Source organism: Dermacentor silvarum, chromosome 3 (genome assembly GCF_013339745.2).
Source record: "Dermacentor silvarum isolate Dsil-2018 chromosome 3, BIME_Dsil_1.4, whole genome shotgun sequence".
NCBI lineage: Eukaryota > Metazoa > Arthropoda > Arachnida > Ixodida > Ixodidae > Dermacentor > Dermacentor silvarum.
In genome coordinates this window covers 118,343,490-118,364,779 of record NC_051156.1, presented here as the reverse complement: position 1 = coordinate 118,364,779, position 21,290 = coordinate 118,343,490, and the positions used below count along the sequence as shown (strand labels likewise).

The 21,290-nt window shown below is 47.7% G+C and overlaps 1 protein-coding gene across 4 annotated transcripts in view; it reads right to left on the bottom strand.

Annotated features, from left to right (window-relative positions):
• The window catches only part of LOC119445743 (monocarboxylate transporter 12-like), a 438,947-nt gene that overhangs the window by 36,424 nt on the left and 381,233 nt on the right, over positions 1-21,290 (bottom strand). For all 4 annotated transcript variants that reach the window (XM_049663576.1, XM_037710029.2, XM_049663579.1 and 1 more), the window contains exon 4: positions 638-781. In XM_049663576.1, the coding sequence (XP_049519533.1) occupies positions 638-781 (144 nt within the window). The remainder of the gene's footprint in view (positions 1-637; positions 782-21,290) is intronic.

Below are 21,290 nucleotides of genomic sequence, written 5' to 3'. Positions count from 1 at the left end.
CTTTTTAGGTAGGTCGACAAGAAGTAACGTGCACGATGTAGCCTGCCGGGATACGCAAATATATCTTTGTAACATGGTTGAGCTTGAGATTATCACTACATGTCTTCTTTATGAGCACCGCAGGGAATGCTGAATGGCTCTTTAACGGCTGCATTGCATCATCATCTAGCAGTCTCCTTACCGGCTGCTGTACTGCTTGAAGTTTTTTTCTGAGCTGCATGGTGCAGATTCTGTCGAATGCGTCTTACAAACGTCAGCCAAACCGTGTTTGGATTGCGTTTAGCGCGTCTTTGGCGCCAAAATAGAAGTTGTGGCGTCACCGTAACATGAAACATCAAACTTGATTCGTGCGCCACGGGGACGCTGAGTAGGCGGAGCGTTGTGGGCGCACCCGGCTTCTCCGCAGCCTTCGCAGTGCAAGGCACTGTAGAAGCGGAAGCACCGTGAAGCGTGTGTTTGATTTCCAATACATCCGATTATGCTGAACGCATTGAAGTAATTCTTGTGGCACAGTGTTTCTCAAACAGCTTACTTAAACCTTAAATGCATTTCTCCTTTTCGATAACAAGTGGTTAAGGGCCCCTTTAAGTGGCGCGCGGTTTATGTGCACTGAATCGCGAGAGGGTTGTTTTCTTACCTAGCAAGATTCCAAGCGTCATTGTCATGCATGTGATATTTTGAGAAAACGTCGAAAAAATAAGTGATGCCGCGCATAGCACGGTGCTGAAGAGGATGATGTTGTATGTCTTCATCCGCATCTGCAGAGCGTAAACGGCCAGCGCTGCAAACAACGCAAAGATTAGACAGATACACGTAAGATACAAGCAAGCCACAAGTAAAAATATACCGTCTTAATAAATGACTATCCTTGCAACCAGTGCGAACACATTGTAAGAACTTTGAAAGGAAATAACTGGTGAAAATGTTCACTCCCAACTAAGCGTTTCCTTTGGAGGCGACGCGTAGCTGGCTTGTGTCGGAGTTTGAAATTATTTTTCCTTAAACAGCAAAAACAATACAGCGGAATTGATCGTGTTCGTGGATTACCTGATGAAGAGCTTATTTGCACTGTAAATTGAAATATTGTGGTAGCCATTAAATATTTAAAAATGGCTCTTTCATTCTTTAATTTAGAACAAATTTCGTAGCTACCTAATTGAAGCCAACTACCAGCGAAGTCATGTCTACTCCAGACTGTAGAACTGAAATCGTTTTAATTTCGGTTCGGATTACGGTTCCGATTAGGGCTGACGCTTTCCCGTTATGGTTCACCTCCAGAGCGAAAAGAATAACAGTTTGAACCGGTTCGGAGGATTAGGCATAAATTTCAATCAAAGTGGTCATCTTCAATAGCAAAAAACAACCTTAGACGTTTTATTTTTTATTTAGTATCCTCCATTCCAACAATTCGTTTAATTCTTGTGCACGAAACATTTTGTCTATGAAACCTATGAAATCTGGGTCACATTTTGCAGGCACGTAATTGAACACTTTTATAGTGCTAGTATTTAGTATTTGTCAAGTTGCAGCAATTCTCGTCATCTGCATTTTTAGAAACGAATTACCAATATTTTCGATAACAATATAGGAGCTTAAAGATGTTTTTCGTTTGAAGATGCAGCTAAAACGATTTTTCACGTTATTATCAAAACTTGTTTACTAGCAGCAATATAGGTTATCTTATAACACGTTCCTGGGCTAGATACGAAACCCAGACTTTGTACAAGAGATCCTGTTTTTCTATATTCCACGAGGTACAATAAGTCACCAGGCTAGATATCGAGAAACTAAAGTTATCTTTACAATAGCAGAATAAACTCTATATTGTAGAGAAATTACAGCTTGAAGAGTGGCATTCACTGCAATTATAATTTTGCACCGATAAGATTTTGTATTGCGTCTGTAGAAAAACAAAACCGGCGACTTTCAAGGAAACTTAGCAAATTTTGTTTACTTTGGTGAAATGGCCATACTCTTTTCGACAGTGCCATAAAGTAGTCCCTGCGGAGACAGATAAACAATTTGCGAGGAATGAATAATTCAATTACAGTTGAATTGACCTTAAACCATTTGGTAAAGTGCTGCGGGTGGCGGGGCAAAGAGGTTGCCGCCCTGGCCATGGTTTGTTTAGACCGGCCAGCCATGGTGCCTCGGGATCTCGGCAGCGGCAGATACTGTGGCCGCTCAGGTGGAAAGCACTAGCGTATTATTTTCACCTCGCGCTACATGCACATGAGTGGTCATCTTCTTCGTCGGCTCTAGAGGCGTTAATCGCGCCGCTACAGGGGCCCCCCTCTTATTGCGAAGCGCGATTAAAATGTGTGCAAAAGGTGTGGGGTGGGCGCTGATCTGGCAACCTGCAGGAATGCATCGATCCACCATCGCGCATCGGGCCTAATGACTCATTCCGGCTTAGGCGTGCTTTTCTATACTATTTCAGGGAAAAAATTCGTCGGTCCTACTGCCGTAGTGCCCCCTTATTCCCTACTGGGAATAAGCGGGCACGCGAAGCTTTCCGAGCGTGCACTGAAAAGGAGACCCAACGCAACGCGCGCGAAACCCTTTCCCCCCTTATCCTTCCCCCGGCGTGCGCCCGCTCATGATTGGGTGCTCGCGTCACGTGCTGCGGGCGCGCGCCTCACGTGTTTCACCAGCGGTCTATTCTTAGCCATACCCGCTGTTTTCCTACACTTGCGCGAGACGGTATTTTTGCGGTACGAACCACAACAGCACCGACTCTTGTGAGGCAATAGAGGCTAAGCTTGAAAAGGAAGGGCCCGACCGCCTCTTGGCAGAGCCAAATACGGGACCAATCCACCTCGAGGAAGAAGAGAACACCGGTCCCTTTCCGCCACCCCCATAGAAAACATCTTTACTGCTGCAAAGTTTGACCTATTAAATGCAGAAATAAAGACGTTTAAAAGAGTTCAAAAAAAATTGTACATAACGGGCACTGACGGAGCGATCGAGCAACGTTTACAGCAGGCCGTACAATGCGTGCAAAACTACCTCGTGGGCACGGGACTCGTACACGGGACGTACGGCGCTTCCGGCGCGGCACCATACGTCTCCTCAGCGATCGCGCACGAATACGAAACCATGGCCGCTTCTACCTTGCTTCTGTGCGAACAGCTGTCGGAAATGCAACGGAGTTTTCCCTATCGCACTGTGCTCCAATCATGCTACATTGAATCATGTGGATTGAAGAAGTGTGCAGTAGTTGACTGCAAAAATAGTGATTGGCATGTTAAGGAATGGAATGAATCCGTGTGGCCAAGTTCGCGGACCACTGCTGCAACTGTCCGAACGTGTTACCGGCCCTTGCAGTTGTATGGCTTTTCTTGAGGATACAGAAATTTGCTCATCCGCCAGGATTGTATCGCTAACCTTCACAGGAAGGGCTTCAGCCCCAGAACGGCATCCGCAAGAGTGAGTACGACTCGTTAAACAATGACAAAAGGAGTAGCGCCACTTCCTGTCATAGTAAGTTTCGCGCACGTTATCTATGCACATCTATCCCAAATGGCAGGAAAACTTACGTCCATTCTATCGCCGACGTATCAAGAATAAGTGAATTGGCACACACTTAAATATCATCATCATCAGCAGCAGCAGCAGCAGCAGCAGCAGCGGCGGCGGCGGCGGCAGCAGCGGTGGCAGCAGCAGCAGCAGCAGCAGCAGCTGCAGCTGCAGCAGCCTATATTTATATCCACTGCAGGACGAAGGCCTCTCCATGCGATCTCCAATTACCCCTGTCTTGCGCTAGCGTATTCCAACTTGCGCCTGCGAATTTCCTAACTTCATCATCCCACCTGGTTTTCTGCCGTCCTCGACTGCGCTTCCCTTCTCTTGGTATTCATTCTGTAACCCTAATGGTCCACCGGTTATCCATCCTACGCATTACATGGCCTGCCCAGCTCCATTTCTTCCGCTTAATGTCAACTAGAATATCGGCTATCCCCGTTTGTTCTCTGATCCACACCGCTCTCTTCCTGTCTCTTAACGTTACCCCTAAGATTGTTCGTTCCATCGCTCTTTGGGCGGTCCTTAACTTGTTCTCTAGCTTCTTTGTTAACCTCCAAGTTTCTGGCCCAGATGTTAGCACCGGTAGAATGCAATGATTGTACACTTTTCTTTTCAACGACAGTGGTAAGCTCCCAGTAAGGATTTGGCAATGCCTGCCGTATGCACTCCAACCCAATTTTATTCTTCTGTAAACTTATTTCTCATGATCAGGGTCCCCTGTGAGTAATTGACCTAGATAAACGTACTCCTTTACTCTAGAGGCTGACTGGCAACCATGAATTATTGTTCTCTTGCCAGGCTATTGAACGTTACCTTTGTCTTCTGCATATTCATCTTCAACCCAATTCTTACACTTTCTCGATTAAGGTCCTCAATCATTTGTTGTAATTCGTCTCCATTGTTGCTGAATAGGACAATGTCATGTGCAAACCGAAGGTTGCTGAGATATTTGCCGTTGATCCTCACTCCTAAACCTTCCGAAGTCTAAGAGCTTGAATACTTCTAAGCATGTCGTGAATAGCATTGGAGAGATTGTGTCTCCTTGCCTGACCCCTTTCTTGATAGGTAACTTTCAACTTTTCTTGTGGAGAACCAAGGTAACTGTGGAATCCTTGTAGATATTTGCTAAGATATATATTTGCCTTTTTCCAAAGGGGAGCGCTGCAAGACGTGACCAGGCTCATCGAGCCCTGCAAAGTTTTCTGAAGGACACTAACTTGGCCTCCCGTTTATAGACATAATTGTATTTGTGTTTTGTTTTTATTTTGTTTTGTTTTGATTTGTTCTGTCCGTGTCTCCGTCATTTCTTTATTTCCTCTTTTCTTTTCTCATATTTTCATTTCCTCTATTCCCTCCTCCTATAGGACTAGGCAGGCGTTGTGCAGTTGTCAGCTTGCTCCCTCCTTAATCCCTTTGTGTGCTTGTGTGTATATGTGTACAAATCAAATAATAATAATAATAATAATAATAATTGCTAAGATATTCACGTATGCCTCCAGTACTCCTTGATTACGCAATGCCTCTATGACTGCTGGTATCTCTAATGAATCAAATGCCTTTTCATAATCTATGAAAGGCATATAGAGAGGTTGATTGTACTCCGCAGATTTCTCGATTACCTGATTGATGACATGGATACGATCCATCGTAGAATATCCCTTTCTGAAGGCAGCCTGTCCTCTTGGTTGGCTGAAGTCAAGTGTTGCCCTGATTCTATTGGAAATTATCTTGGTGAATAATTTATACAATACTGGAAGCAAGCTAATGGGTCTGTAATTCGTCAATTTTTTAACGTCTCCCTTCTTATGGATATGTATAATGTTGGCGTTCTTCCAGCTCTGTGGTACACTTAAAATTGTGAGGCATTGCGTACAAAGGGCCGCAAGCTTTCCAAGCATGATATCTCCTCCATCTTTGATTAAATCTACTGTTATTCCATCTTCTCCAGCAGCTTTTCCCCTGGTCATGTCTTTCAAGGCCCTTCTAACTTCATCGCTAGTTATAGAACGGGCCTCTGTATCTGGTTCATCACTATTTCGAATGAAAGTAGCTTGGTCGTTTTGGGCACTGTACAGGTCAGTATAGAATTCCACTGTTTTTACTATGTCATCGAAATTGCTGATAATACCATGCTTATGTTGCAGTGCATACATCTTGCCTTGTTCTATGCGAAGCTTTCTTCTTACTGATTTCATGATGCGTCCATATTCTACAGCTTCATCAATCTTTCCCACGTTATGATTTTGAATATCCCTTACTTTCTTCTTGTTGATCAGTTTTCACAGTTCAGCAAATTCTATCTGATCTTTTGAGTTGGAAACTTTGTCTTGTCGTTCCTTTATTAGGTCCTTTGTTTCTTGGGAGAGCCTTGGTGCCTTAACTCCCATTTCAATTGCTGCTTCTGAGATAAGTGTAGTTACGGTTTCATTCATTACCTTTATGTTGTCTTCATCTTCCTGTTCTAAAGCTGCATATTTGTTTGCAAGCACCAGGCTGAATTGGTCTGATTTTACCCTCGCTGCGTCTAGGTTGGCCTGGTTCTTCATGACTCTTTATTCTCTCTTCAAATTGAGGGAAATAGTAGACCTCACTAACCTATGGTCACTGCACTTTACCGTACCTAACACTTCTACATTCTGCACTATGTTGGTATCGGCAGAGAGTATGAAATCTATTTCATTCCTTGTTTCTCCATTAGGGATTTTCCATGTCCACTTCCTGAAGAATGTATTCATTATTTAGAGCTTATTCCTTTCCGAGAATTCTACCAACATCTTTCCTCTTGCATTCCTAGATAGATGCCATAGTTGCCAATTGCTTGCTCACCAACCTGCTTTTTCCCCACTTTTGCATTGAAGTCGCCCATGGCTACAGTATACTGAGTTTGCACCTTTCTCATTGCTAATTCAACACCTTCATAAAACTGTTCTATTTCTTCCTCGTCGTGACTGGAGGTTGGGGCATAGGCTTGTACTACCTTCATTTTGTACCTCCTATTGAGCTTAATTACGACGATCTACCCTCTCATTAATGGTGTAGAATTCATCACTGTTTCCCTCTATGTTGTAATGGACTAGAAATCCTACCCCGGATTCTCTCTTATCTGGAAGACCTCTGTAGCAGAGGACGTGGCCGTTAGTCAGCACTGTGTAAGCCTCACCAGTTCTTCTAACCTCACTAAGGCCAATAATATCCCAGGCAATGCCTGATAATTCCTCAAATAGTTGCTAAGCTAGCCTCACTCCAAAGGGTGCGCGTGTTGAACGTTGTCAGGTTCAGTTTCCATTGGCGGCCTGTCCGGAGCCAGAGATTCTTAGCACCCTCTGCCACGTCACAGGTCTGACCGCCGCCTTGGTCAGGTGCTCCGCAGCCACTGGACACTGAGGGCCATGGGTTAATTGTCAGAGTCATGAGGGAGGTAGTGGTCGAATACTGCACCAGGGAGGCCAATTCCTGTTATGGTGATGGAGTGTTTTGATTTAGCTTAGTGGGCCTGCCTAGTTTGGTTGCACCTGAAGTAGTATAGCCCGACTAGCTGTTGTCAATATTTTTTTGCCGGTGACAGGCACCACTCCATGCCTGAAAATGTAGTGGACTGGAGTAGCATTCGAACATTCTAACGGCCTACCCTTCCCGATGGTAGGCAAGATCCAGGTACTAGGAATAATGATAGAACACAAGGGCGGCAATAGCGAAGCACTTGGCAAGATAACGGCATAGGTCACCAGCACGATGCCGCTCATTCGACGCATATAACCAACAAACACGCGGGCATGCGCGAAGGCAGCGTCATACGACTCATACAAGCCTTCTTCATTTCTCAAATAAAGTACACGGCAGCGTTTCACAAGTGGGGCGTTATAACGCAAAATGATTGAAACAGTTTTGATTCAAATTTCTGCAATCAGCCTCCACGATTGGTCAAAACATTTACGGGTCACTCCTAACTTCGCCTGTCTGTCACGCGACGTCACGAAAACCGCAGATAGCTCCCCATCTGATATAACGTGTACACACTGATTATGCATGATTAAACCACACAAAAAATCATTCCTGAATCGACGCCTTTTAACAATTAGCCCTCTGCTATTGGTCCAATGTTTTCCTGGCTACGCCCACTTCGCCTGTCGGTAACGCGACCTCACAAAACCGCGAAAGCTCACCACGTCAAAGTGACGTGGTGAGTGCATTAATATGCTGAACAAAAACTGAAAATTTTCCTGAATAACCACAGACTGCCCTGATCCGAAAGGAATAGAAGATGGCTGCCCACCGATCGCTCAGGCCCTCGCTACTCGCACCTGTCGATGGGTGGGTATTTATTTGCGCCATGATAAACCTTTTTGCGTGGCAGTAAAACGTTATCGAGCGCTATCGGCATGCATACGACATCGCTCTGCCAACTCTTCCTTGCTGAGGATCCGTTTTAGCGGCATTCTTATCCTTCCGTTGCACTGCCGCCCTGATTTTCGACCAGCCACCGCAAGCTAAGTAAGGCGAAGTGGGCCAATCGGAGAAACCGGCACCACCCTCTTGATGCGGTTATCTATTTTCACTGTGCTGTCTGGGCCCCATCGAAACCCTCTCCACTAACACGTGCTCCTCACCTCTTGTCAGCCAATTAGATAAGAAAAACCGCTGAGTGTGGACAGTGTTATTGGTTTTGAAAGCGAACAAAGGTGACCGCCAATAAGCGAGGAGAGTGTTTGATTGGGTTGTTCAGGCAACGCTGCAGGTCACCGCCTGATGCTTGCGTCGGTGGTTACGTAAATTTGACACAGGAGTTTGGAATCAAAATAGTTTTGGATCATTTTACGTTATAGCGCCCCTGGACGGTTGCGGAAAGAAACAAACTCAACGCCCTCATACGCAAGGCGTACGAATGTGCGTTGGGACGTGCGCCCGGAGTCAGCACTACTAGGCTCTTAGAACTAGGCTTACACAATACGCTCGAGGAACTCGGGGAGGCGCAACAAGTGTCGCAAGTCGAGCACCTATACAAGACCCGCCCAGGCAGACACGTGCTCGGAAAGCTCGGCATCACATACCGCACGCAGCACGACATCAAATTGGAAATTCCAAGAACCATACGCGAGCAACTATACGTACCCCCATTGCCTCGCAACAGCCAGCCCCAACACCACATCGGGAGACGTAAAGTCAGGACACAACACACCAACCACGGTTACTCCAAATACAAGGAGCCGATCTTCACCGGTGCAGCCCGTTATCGAGACAGGAAGAGTTTAATGGCGGCTGTTAGTAGCCACCGGTGCAACCACCGGAGCGTCACCATGAACACGACACATGCCGAAGTGGCAGAGAAAGCGGCCATAGCACTGGCCCTCACACATACCAAGGGTACATACGTGATCTGCGATTCGCAAACGGCAATTCAAAAGTTTGCAAATGGGTGCATCTCGCAAGATGCGTATCACAAACTCCAGCGACATTCCATACACCAGGGAGAGGCCAGCTTCGATAACCGAAGGCACTTGCTATGAATACCGGCACACATTGAACTGAGCACCCCCAACGAAGCAGCTCACCGCGTTGCTCGAGGCCTCACTCACCGAGCATCTTCGGAAGAAGAGCCCCCCGCGAGGTACTGCCAACGTGTGGGCGTGGTAGGATCGTATGACCAGGTTCCACGACATCACGGCATATTACCAGTTACAGAGACGGGTATACCCATTCCCTCACGCTAGATTTGACAGGGCGCAAGCAGTACACTACATACAATTACAAACGGATCTTTGCAAAAACCCCAGACTCATGCACGCCATGTATCTATACATGTACACTACAAACGGATGCACATCATGGGGCGAGGTTGCCACGCTTAATCACATGTTATGAGAGTGTCAGGATTAACAATAATTCGGGCAGTGCCGACCCCTCCATCTCCTCCACCACCAGCCTCCGCTCGCGCTGGAAGACCGAACTGCTCAGCTCGAACCTGACAGCACAACTCTGGGCCGTCCAGCGAGCCGAGGAAGCCGCTTCGAGACAAGGTCTCGGAACCGCGTCTGCGGCGGGTGACCGGACCCACTAAAAAGACGCGGGACTCGAATCTGATTGATTTGAAAATAAAGTTTACGTTCTTCTTCTTCTGGGGTAGCTTCCACTAGTGGCGCAAGGCTAAAGACACAGCGGAGCTGATCGGTTCCTAGCTGGACCTGGCTATACGAAGTGATGCTAAGTTTTACGAAGTAATGCCACGTAATGCAAAGTTATGCGAAGTGTATACGCATTTCCTCGTGGTCCGTGGCACCTGGGAACGCCTCGCAAAGCACTTGCAGTCTGAGCACACGTAGGGGAAGTGGCGCGAAAGCTATGCAAAGTGTACGGGCGGCGCGCAGCAGATGACACGCCGGGAGGATGTCACGGCGCATGCGCAGTAGCCCGCAGCTGGTGGGAGCTCGGCCGAGCCGCCACCAGAGGCGCCCGTTGCAGTCACGGACACCGCGAGCGTTCGGCGCTAATGCGGGGAAGCGGAGAAGCGCGGATGATGTCGGCAGCACCTCTGCGCATTGCCTTTGTGCTGCTACAATTTGTTTCTCTCTCTCTCTCTCTCATTTTCTCTCTTCCACGTCACTCTCGCCTTCATAGAGTCGCTGCGTTGACGCTGGCATGGATTTGCTCGGTCGTCCGGTGTCACCAATGTTAGCTATTTCATAAGCTGTTAGCTAGTGCCCCCTACCTTGTACACCACGATCTGCGGCCAAGAGGCGTCTATTGGTGGTGGTGGGATATTTGTGCGGAGAGAGTGCGCGTTCGATCGTGCGACGACGAGGCTGTGCGAGTGTGAGCGTGAGAGACGGTGTGCGTGTTCTACGGACGCTATGTGTGAGTTCCTGTGCGACAAACTTGAGCCCCGGCGTTGCTTCATGTGAGCATTCTTCCCTTTTTTTTCTCTTAATAAATCAAGTTGCATCAATCAACTCACTGAGACCTGTGATACGCGGCTGTCTTCAACACCAATTTGTGGAAGCCGGCGGGAAGATGTAGCCGCCGTGGCCACGGTTTATTTAGTCCAGCCCGCTATGGTACCGCGGGATCTCTGGAGTAGCATATACCGCGGCCGCTCAGAGAGAGAGTGCTAGCGTATTGTTGTTGTTGTTGCATATCTCGCATGTGGCTCCTACTCCCAATGGGGGATTAGCCAAGAATGGATGGATGATTCCCATTTAATACGACGCATAAATTTCCGAATATCGATGGACTTAGCGCTTTATAACGTAGAAATATCTGTTAAAATAAAATCAGTAAGGTCAGCTCAAATAAACAAGAATTAAAAAAATACAAAAAACAAAAATATACAATTTAGCAGGGCATACAGTTGATTCTGTAAGGGGATTTTGAAAACAGAGCAGGCATCCGTGTGGCTGTATCCCAAAGTGGAGGCCCGATACAAAATAATTACATGCTTGTTAAGTCCAGGCCATGTCTTCAAAAAGGGGATGTACAATATTCTTTTTCTTGCCACAGTAAAGCGGCGACAAGATTGAAGAAAGTGATCTATTGTTTCTTCCTCATTACAAAACGAGCAGAGAGGGGAGGGAACCAAACCCGACCTAGTGCAAGCAGAAATCCAGGGAGGGAATGCGGCAACGTAATTTGGTGAGAGACACCTCAAGCATCTTTGTGCTACAGGATTCACTACGCCGGGGAAATGCCAGGTTCTTATAATCTGGAGTATTCAGAACTGGGTTTGATAAGGTTTTCATAATTCATCGCATCCGAAATCTAGCCGCCGTGATGTGTGTTGTCACTGGTAGAACAGGAAGTGCAGGGCCGAAAAGTGATGTGTTTGCCAACTTTATGGCCAGGTGCCCAAATTAAATGCGCACATTGCAGATGGGCAGGAACTAACATGTGAAAGAGCTTTAGCATGGACGAATCAATAGTAGCAGTAAGGGAAGAACATACATATAGTGAGTCAGAATAGCAGCTGTTGTAGTCGTATGGCCGAATTGTAGTAAAGGTAGAATTACTGCTGTGAAATCAGCCAGTAAAATAGGCACAATATCAGGCAACCTTAAAGAATGAAACCAGTTGATCGCAGGACTAAATATTCCAGTGCCAGTCTTTTCCTCGCATTGTGATGCATCTGTCGCAATAATATTGTTTGTTGCTAGAGTGCTTAGATGATCTTGTAATATGCCGTTCAAGATGCAGTAAAGGAGGAGTTTCGCGTTGTTTGAAGAAGTGTAATCGAATGCGGTTTCCGGGGAATTTGAACACGTATTATTAAGAAGCACATCGCGAAATTGCCGATTGAAGGGTTCAGGTAATGTTTGCACAAATTTGACCTTTGGTGTATGAAACCTGGCCGAATTCACAGCAAAAGTTAATTGTGCATCGGAGATGAAAATTATTTGAGTATGGCTAAGTGGTGATTCATATATTCTTAACAAAATCTGAACGGTCAGCAGGTGAAATCGGAATGGGCGGGACTCTCGCTTCCAGGTATAGTACGGCATTTGCAACGTATTTTAGAAAGCCTAAGCACAGACGTAGTGCCTTTCGTTATAATAAAACTAGTGGCCGAAGCTTATATGGTCGAACACCTGAGAATAAAACATAGCCAAATTCTAATACCGCACGAACGTATGTTTTGTATACCATAAAAAGTGATTTTCTTTGCATGTCTGATGTTCGATTGCTCAACTTGCGCAAAATGCCCATTGCACGAGCTCATTTGCCACAATATATTCAATATGCGGCCACCAGTTAACAGATTCGTTATAAATAAATGCAAGGTACTTGAGTGACTTTACTTGTGGGATATTTTCTAGATGATAGTTCTGCGATATGCCAACTGGGTTTTTAACGGGAAAACACGGATAGCACACTTATTAGCATTCAGCTTTAATAGTAGCAACGGGGAGAGAGCCTCTAGCATAAGCCTCCGCGCACATTGGTGTGCTATGCTGCTCAGCTCAGCCCCAGAAATCAACTGTGGGCAGCCCAGCGGACCGACAACACTGCCAGAGCTCAAGGGCTCGTGGGAGAGGCCTAGGCAGGTTGAAGCCAACCCTATTAACTTGCCGGACAAAAATAAGGTATTTACCTGCCTGCCTACCTACCTACATAAGTGTAAGCTATCCCGTCAGCCTTCCTATTTTGTTAGATACGACTGCAAAATTTTGTAAAGGGAGTACAAATGACTAGCCATAGCAAAAAAAGGCAATGTCATCAGAATAAACATAGGTACTGATACCTGGATGAATGTGGATTCTGCTCAGTAAAATATTAAATAATACTGGTGAGAGTACCGATCCCTGAGGCACACCTCTTGTTTGCTTGTGTTTACTAGGCGAAAAGCCACTTTGAAAACAATAGAATTTCCTGTATTTTAAAAATTCATTCACCTATGGTACAATATGACTTTGAAAGCCTAACGGTAATCGATTTATTAAAGTTCTATGTTCAATGCTGGCATAGGCTTTACATATATCTAAGGTAACTGACGCCACATCCTGTTTTTTTCTGCCGGGTGATGTTAACGCGACTTTCAAGGTTTACATGAGCGTGCCATATTGAATAGCCAGATCTAAATCCAATTTCACAGGAACTTAACAATTCATTTTTGTCAAATACCTCTATTGTATGCCCTTGAAGCCCTGTTTTAATCAGTTTCACTATGTTTCATGTCAACGCAATTGGTCTTATGTTGTCGATGCTATACTCTGGCCCTTGCTTTTAATGTAACGAAATAATGTTAGTGATTTTCCATTCATGTGGAAACCATGCACTGCTTTTAGAGTAGGTTAGCAACTTCAGAAGCTCATTCGGGACTGATTGGAACAAGATCATTAACATCGTATTTGTTATTCCGTCCGGGCCAGGCACTGTAGTTGGCAACCGTAACATGACCTGTGCTACTTTCGAACAGGATACATCTCTGTAGTCCGAGAATGCAGGAGTAAAAACAAAAGTTTGAAGGTGCGTTATGAACCTTCTCTCCAATCTTTTAGCCAGTAGTTCTAAGGACTCCTGCATTGCCTGTAAGGTATATACAATTGAATCCACATTAATGCTCATTGGAAGTCTGTTTCTAGAACGAAGGTAATTCAATAAACCACGCTAGTTTTTGGATTTAGAGAGACAATGTGTTTTTATTTTACTTATCTTTTCCATGTTTAACAGTACGTTTGAAGGTTGCCGAAATGAATTTATAATCTTGACTCTGATTATGAAGAAGTTTTTTCCAAGCAGCTTTCCTTCTTCTCGTGCGCGCTCACTGCTCCCCCAGGGAGCAGTGAGCGTTTGCTGTCAGTGAGCAGTGAGAGTTTGATGAGGTGCGTTTAGCTCTCTAAATTGGGAACTAAGACTTTTTTTGAGGACATCTGTAGCGCTGAACAAATATTCCAGCCAGTTTGTTCATCATTGCAATTAGCTAATGACGCAATGGTGGAGCGCAACCAGTCTTTAAACTTTTTGCAATTAACAAATATTCTGCATTGATATTCAACTGATGTTAATGGACATGTAACTTCAATGCACACCATTATATGATCACTGTAGAGAAATCAATTGTAGTTCAAGATGTCACGGCAATACTTGTGCTAGAAAAATTCAAATCTAACACTGAGCGAGATTGCCCACGGACAAATGTACGCTGTCTCACTTTTAGGCAGGCAAGATTTTAGGGGCGAAGCACCTTAGGGCCGAGCCTTGTCCCTCGTAGCCCGTAGCTCTGGTTGGCATGGAGACCACTATGTATGTATGTATACGCATCTCTCTCTCTGTATATATATATATATATATATATTGTGACGGAGGGAAGATGCAAGACGGGAAAATATATTTACAATATTTACCCGATTGACAATGATTGACACAGCCAGTCGGTCACTGAAGCGTCGTCTTATTCAGCCCTCAAGCTCGTGCTCCTCTTCCTCTATATTGTGCAGAGTAGTGTAAGATATGTCCGCCCGGCGTGGGAGCACCGTCGCGGTGCTTCCTAGGTAGAAGAGGACTGGTAGCGTTTCAGGCGTCTGACATGAACGATGTCATGGGAAGTCTGGAGCGAGCGTGTAGTAGGTGTGACCGGAGAGATCGGAGAGTGACCGGAGAGGTGTGACCGGAGAGACCCGGTAAGGACCGGAGAGGTGTGACCGGAGAGACCCGGTAAGGACCGGAGTAGCGAGACATTAGTTTTTCAGAGAGGCCAACGCGGCGGGTCGGAGACCATAGAAGGACAAGATCCCCGGGAGCACAGTCAGTGTCACGGTGACGACTGTCATAAATGCTTTTCTGTTTGATCTGGGAAGCACAATGGCGATGGTGAGCAACTTGGCGTGCTTCTTCGGCTCGGGCAATGACGTCGCGGGCATACTTAGACACGGGCTCTTGAGGGGTAGGCAATATTGTGTCAAAAGGCAATACGGGATCGCGGCCGTACAACAAATAAAATGGCGAGTAACAGGCAGTGTCGTGGCGGGATGAATTGTACGCGAATGTGGCAAAAGGGAGAGCAGTATCCCAGTCACGATGGTCATCAGACACATACATGGAGAGCATGTCCGTTATTGTTCGATTAAGCCGCTCAGTAAGACCGTTCGTCTGCGGATGGTATGCAGTAGTAAGTTTGTGTTTGGTCGAACAGGAGCGGAGCAAGTCGTCCACAACTGTAGAGAGGAAGTAGCGACCCCGGTCGGTAAGAAGTTGACGAGGAGCGCCGTGGTGAAGAATGATGTTGCGCAGCAGTAAGTTGGCGACGTCTGTTGCACAGGAGGTTGGAAGGGCTCTGGTGATTGCAAACCGAGTTGTATAATCGGTTGCGACGGCAATCCACTTGTTGCCGGAGGTAGATGTGGGGAAAGGTCCCAGGAGGTCTACACCAATGTGAGAGAAGGGTTCGGCAGGAACGTAAAGAGGTTGGACTCAACCAGCAGGGAGCGCAGACGGCTTCTTCCGGCGCTGACATAACTCACACGAAGCGACATAGTGGCGGACAGATGGGTATAGACCAGGCCAAAAGAATCGTCGCCGGACACGGTCGTACGTACGAGATTCCCCAAGGTGACCAGAAGTTGGTACATCGTGCAGGTGGGACAGAACTGTGGTACGAAGATGCCGGGGAATGACAAGCAGCATCTCAGGTCCGATAGGGTGCATGCGGCTCCGATGTAGAATGCCGTCCTGGAGTACAAACAAGCGAAGGGAGGGATCGCTTGACCCAGATGTGAGCTTGTCCATGATACTACATATGGTTGGATCTCGGCGCTGTTCGGTAGCGAGGTCAGCAAAAGCAGATGGCGAAAATACACAAGCAGAAGCATCGGTCGCAGGAACATCAGGGGGGTCAACTGGATGGCGGGACAAGCAGTCAGCATCTTGGTGTAAATGGTCGGACTTGTAGGCAACCGTGTACGAGTATTCCTGCAAGCGTAGCGCCCAGTGCCCTAGGCGACCGGTAGGGTCTTTCTGGGACGAAAGCCAGCAGAGTGCATGGTGGTCTGTGGTGACCTTAAATGGGCGACCATATAGATAAGGGCGAAATTTCGCCACTACCCAGACAAGCGCAAGACACTCACGTTCAGTGATGGAATAATTACGCTCAGCGGGAGAAAGCAGATGGCTGGCGTATGCAATGACGCGGCCATGACCTCGCTGATGTTGGCATAAAATGGTACCAATTCCATGACCACTGGCATCAGTGCAGACTTCTGTAGGAGAAGACGGGTCGAAGTGCGACAGGATAGGTGGAGACGTCAGGAGGGAGATAAGCTTCGAGAAGGCGGTTGCCTGCGCAGGACCCCAAGAAAATGAAACGTTTGCCTTCAGAAGAGCAGTAAGAGGACGGGCGACTTCCGCAAAATTGTGGACGAAGCGGCGGAAGTATGAACACAGACCCACGAAGCTCCAAACATCTTTAGTACAGGTTGGTACAGGAAACTTCTGTACGGCACGAACTTTGTCCGGGTCTGGGCGCACACCAGATGATTCAACGAGATGACCGAGGAGAGCAATTTGGCGGCGGCCGAAATGGCATTTAGATGAATTAAGTTGAAAGCAAGCAGTGCCAAAAGCAGAACGAAAGAGCGAGAGGCGCTCCAGGTGCGATGTAAATGTAGGAGCAAAAACGATGACGTAGTCTAAGTAACAAAGACAGATGGATCACTTCAGGCCATGCAGGAGTGTGTCCATCATGCGTTCAAATGTCGCTGGAGCATTACATAAGCCGAAGGGCATGACTTTAAACTGGTATAAGCCGTCGGGCGTTATCAAGGCAGTCTTCTCGCGATCCAAGTCGTCGACGACAATCTGCCAGTAGCCGAAACGAAGGTCGATGGAAGAAAAGTACTTCGCACCATGGAGGCTGTCGAGGGCGTCATCAATGCGTGGTAGAGGATAAACGTCTTTCTTTGTGATCTTTTTGAGGTGTCGGTAATCCACGCAGAAGCGCCAGGTGTCGTCCTTCTTTTTAACTAGAACGACAGGGGATGCCCAAGGACTGGATGTCGGTTCGACGGCACCTCGAGAGAGCATCTTTTCGACCTCTGTGTGAATGATTTGTCGTTCATGCAAAGACACGCGGTGTGGTTGCCTGTGAATAGGGTGTTCGTCACCAGTGTCAATACGGTGTGTCGTGAGAGGTCTGGCCTAAAGGGCGACCATGCAGGTCAAAAATGTCGCTGAACAAGGCAAGCAGGTGGCGTAGCTGGTCGGCGTGGTGTGGCGGAAGATTGGGAGCAATCATGCTTGTTAACTCCGGAAAACAGCCAGCAAAGAAGATGAAGAGTCAACGGGAGACGACTTATTATCAGCAGTCAAAGCGGATAACTGGAAGTCTTGGGAGGAGGACAGCGTACCCAAGGCTTTGCCTTGCGGGAGGACGTGGTCCCCAATTCCGAAGTTTACGAGAGAAAGGCTGGTGGAGTTGGTGATAGTGACGACAGTGTACGGAAGATCAACGTAATGGGCAAGGAGGACGTCCGCGAGAGGAGAAACAATATAGTCACCGTCAGGCACAGGTGGAGCGGGGGAAAGGAGGACGCAGGTCATGGCTTGTGGGGAAAGGCAATGTGCTCGGCGGAGCACAGTCTGCTGGGAACTTCCTCGGGTGGGTCAGGGCAAGGCAAATCGAGTTGAACCAGTCCAGCGGAGCAGTCGATAAGTGCGGAGTGAGTGGATAGAAAATCAAGGCCTAGAATAACGTCATGGGGACAGTCTTGAATAACAGTAAATAATACAGATGTTTGGCGGCCAGCGACGCCCACACGAGCGGCACACATTCCTATTGTGGACAGTGTTCTTCCATCAGCGACTCGCACAACATAGGACGCTGCAGGAGTCAGGACTTTAGTGAGCCGTCGACGAAGCTGGTTGCTCATCACAGAGATGTGCGCACCGGTATCAAGCAGAGCAGTAACAGGGACGCCATCCACATAGACATCAAGTAAATTCCTATCCGTCAGTAACGTTAGTAGAGGTATTGCAGTCCGGGTCGATCTAGCAGCGTCACCCCTCGGAGCTGCACCCGTCAGTTTCCCGTAGAGCGCCGGTAGATGGGGGACGGAGAACGGCGAATAGTGGGTGAGCGAAACAGGGGACGTCGTGGTGAGGGTGAACGACTCTGCCGTGCAAATGCGGATGCTTGAGTAGAGTAGCAGGGCTCTGTGGAATCTTCCGGTGGTGGTCGAGTACCTGGTGAGCGGCGGTAATGTGGGGACGCAGAGTGATATTGCGTTGACGTCCAGGTATTGCGGCAGTGACGGGAAATGGGGCCAACGCGTCGGCAGTTGAAGCAAATCGGCCTGTCATCGGATCTTTGCCATTCAGCTGGGTTGCGAAAGGGCCGAGATGGGTACTGGCGTCGCGAAGCAAACATCGTAGGAAAGGCGTAGGTATCCAATCGGTTGACGGAACAGACAGACTGAATGCCAAGGTTCGCCAATTCTTCACGTACGACAGACTGCACGGAGGAAATTGTCGGTCGAGAATCGGTAGCATAGTGATATAATCTCGACCGGTTGAGGTGGGTCGTCACCGCAGGAATCAGGAGACGACGATGAAGGCGGGTATCGTGATGATGAAAAATAGAAAAGATTGTATTCACTTCATTGGTACATGGTTTTGAGTCTAACCGAGTCTCGAGCGGTTCTGGTTAACACGGGGGCCACGACGGCCTTAAATAACCCCTCGTGGTGGCCGATGTCTCCTTCGGGGAACTTGTGAAAGTGTCAGTCCTGTGTTGGGTGGTCAAGTTGACGACCACCTCTCCCTCGGATCCTCTTTCCTGGTAGCTCGCCTTTTTCGTCTGCTCAGGTCGTAGAGGTATGACGCTTTCTCGGGGATGAAGGGGATTATCTCGTCACGGGAAAGGCGCTCGGGCTTGTTTCCCACATTTGAGCGGTACAGTTTCCAGGAAGATCAGAACCGCCTCTTGGCGTTGTAGATAATTGCCCTGACACGGGAACGTGCGCGGGTTTGGTTTCCCCCATTGACCTGTCGAATTCCTTGCCGATCATAACAGCCCGTCCGCTGCCACAGGAGGTCCCGAAGGGGTTGCAACATCCAAGCACCTCGAAGAGACCGGTAGACCCCGTGCCTCTGCTTCGTTTCGCCGTTCGTTCCAAGGCAGGCGAGGTGACACCTTCTCGAAATAGACCACGCCCAGCCCAAGGCACAACAAACAGAGAGCACCCAATTAGCCCCGAGAACTGCCAGGTTCACACGTATTTCGCAGAAAGCCTTATCAGAATCATACCTGCAGCCCTCGTTCGAGATTCCCGGAAATGAACAAAAGGAGAAAACTAGACGTCAATGCGTATTTTAATAATTCTAATACCTAACGGTTTTGTTTCTCTTGCCCGAGAAAGCCACGTTTATTGAGAGACTGAGAGCGCATTGAAAATGATCAAAGGGATAAATGCTGCGCAGCGATTTAGTTACTCGTTGGGTCAGTGCTACCTGCCAGTACCAGCGCTTCTAATGCCAAATGTACTGCGCTCTGATGACCGCTTCAACTCCTAATTAAGCTGATTCATAAAGTGCCAGTTTAAGCCAGAAAACAAAAAGCCAGGATACTCTATCTGCTCGCAACATCGTGAAAGAAAACTGCTTCTCCGAACTCGCTTGAGCAAATTAAACTTCCACAATGGTAACCGATAAATGCACCTCCCCCGTAACCATTGAATTATCCAAATGGTTTATTTCTACAAATCTCCAATGTTAATGCCTATCTACAAAATCAGCGCGTCCACGAGCCACCACCGTCGCAAAACTTGTTTTGCAGTTTTATTCGCGTCCCTGGCTCTCATAACAATGAATACAACGAAACACCGAGATTAACGCGGAACCTTTGAAATCAAAAGAAATAAGGTCTTAATAACTAAGGAAAAAATGCAACGTGCTCTATTTTACAAATTTACAAACAAGAACCTTATGGAGGCGCCCAATTCGACAATTACTACCTCTTAATGCGCACTCGACTAGGTCGCAATCTGAAAGTCATCGGGCCTCCCCATGGGCAATAAAGGGCGCCAGACATACACTGCCCCCTCCCGTCACCTGTCAATTCGTGTAGCCGCAGCTTTCTTTCTCGTCTCGGAGAAGGAGGCCGTAAACACGAGGAGAATCGCCACCCTTCCTTTGTCCTCGCTCTCGCGGCGCATTCTCCCTCATTGACGGTTTGACTGGCCCTGTGCGTGCGCGCGTACCTCAGCCAGGTTGCCCCATTCAGCCGCATTCCTACTCGCGGAGACGCGCCCTGTTCTGTTGTCATCCGCCTTTGGTGACGTCTCCGTTTTCTCAACCACCATAATGAGCCTTTTGAAGTTCTGCATGATAGCCTGTACCCTTTTCTTACGGGCTGCGGTGTGACGTCTTTCTCGAATTTGCACTGCGCTAAATACTTCGCTCATTTACGCTGTCTGAAAAATTTTTGCCTTGTCAGGCGGTCACCGAATGTGCCTCTACAATCCCCGATCAACCAGTTCCTGCCCTGTTTGACCGCCATGTCAGTTTCCTCTCCTTTGGACGATTCCGGAACGTCGCTCAAATTCGAAGGTACAAGGGAGTTTTTCACCGCCTCCTTGACCTTTTTGGGGCTGCTAAAACAAGCTTTGTATCCGCAAGGAACGTCCTCCGGAAGAGCCACTGTTTCTACTCCCGTGGCGTAATCGTTCTCTTCTTCTGCCGCAATTCCTTCTTTAACAACCTTCAGAAGGTCTCAAGATCCTTTCGAATGTGGCAGCACGAAATTAGTTTCTAATCCCTCGGCTAGCCCTTGCTGCGGTATGCCCACTGAGCCGAATGCCTCCTCGCTAGCACCTTTTCCCCCGCTTTCATTAGCTATGTGCTGCGCTTCCTGAGTGCCTATGTCATGAGGCCTTTTCCTTTCTTCACTGCCGTGCCTCATCTCCGCCGCGATTCCCTGAGCCTGGGGACGCGGGAGAGCTTGGACCGTATGGTCGCCAAAACTCAGGTCGCTCTTCTTTAACAGCATCTCCGAGCGATTTGAAAATATGTAGGGGTATTGCTTGGAAAAATTTGCGATACTGCGGCTCCAGTCAGCAATATTCCGAATGGCCCCTTGATCTTTACGCTGGCTATGGGCAAACACACATTATCCTCCTCAACTACCTGCCGGATCCACACATGTTCCCCGGTGAAATCCTCAGGTTGCACATACGCAGGGTGGACGATGTCCATTGTCGCAGCCGAGTCCCTAAGTACCCTACACGGCGTTCTGTTCACTGCGAGGTCGCGAAGGTAGGGTTCTAAGAGCTCCAAGTTTCCGTCATTCA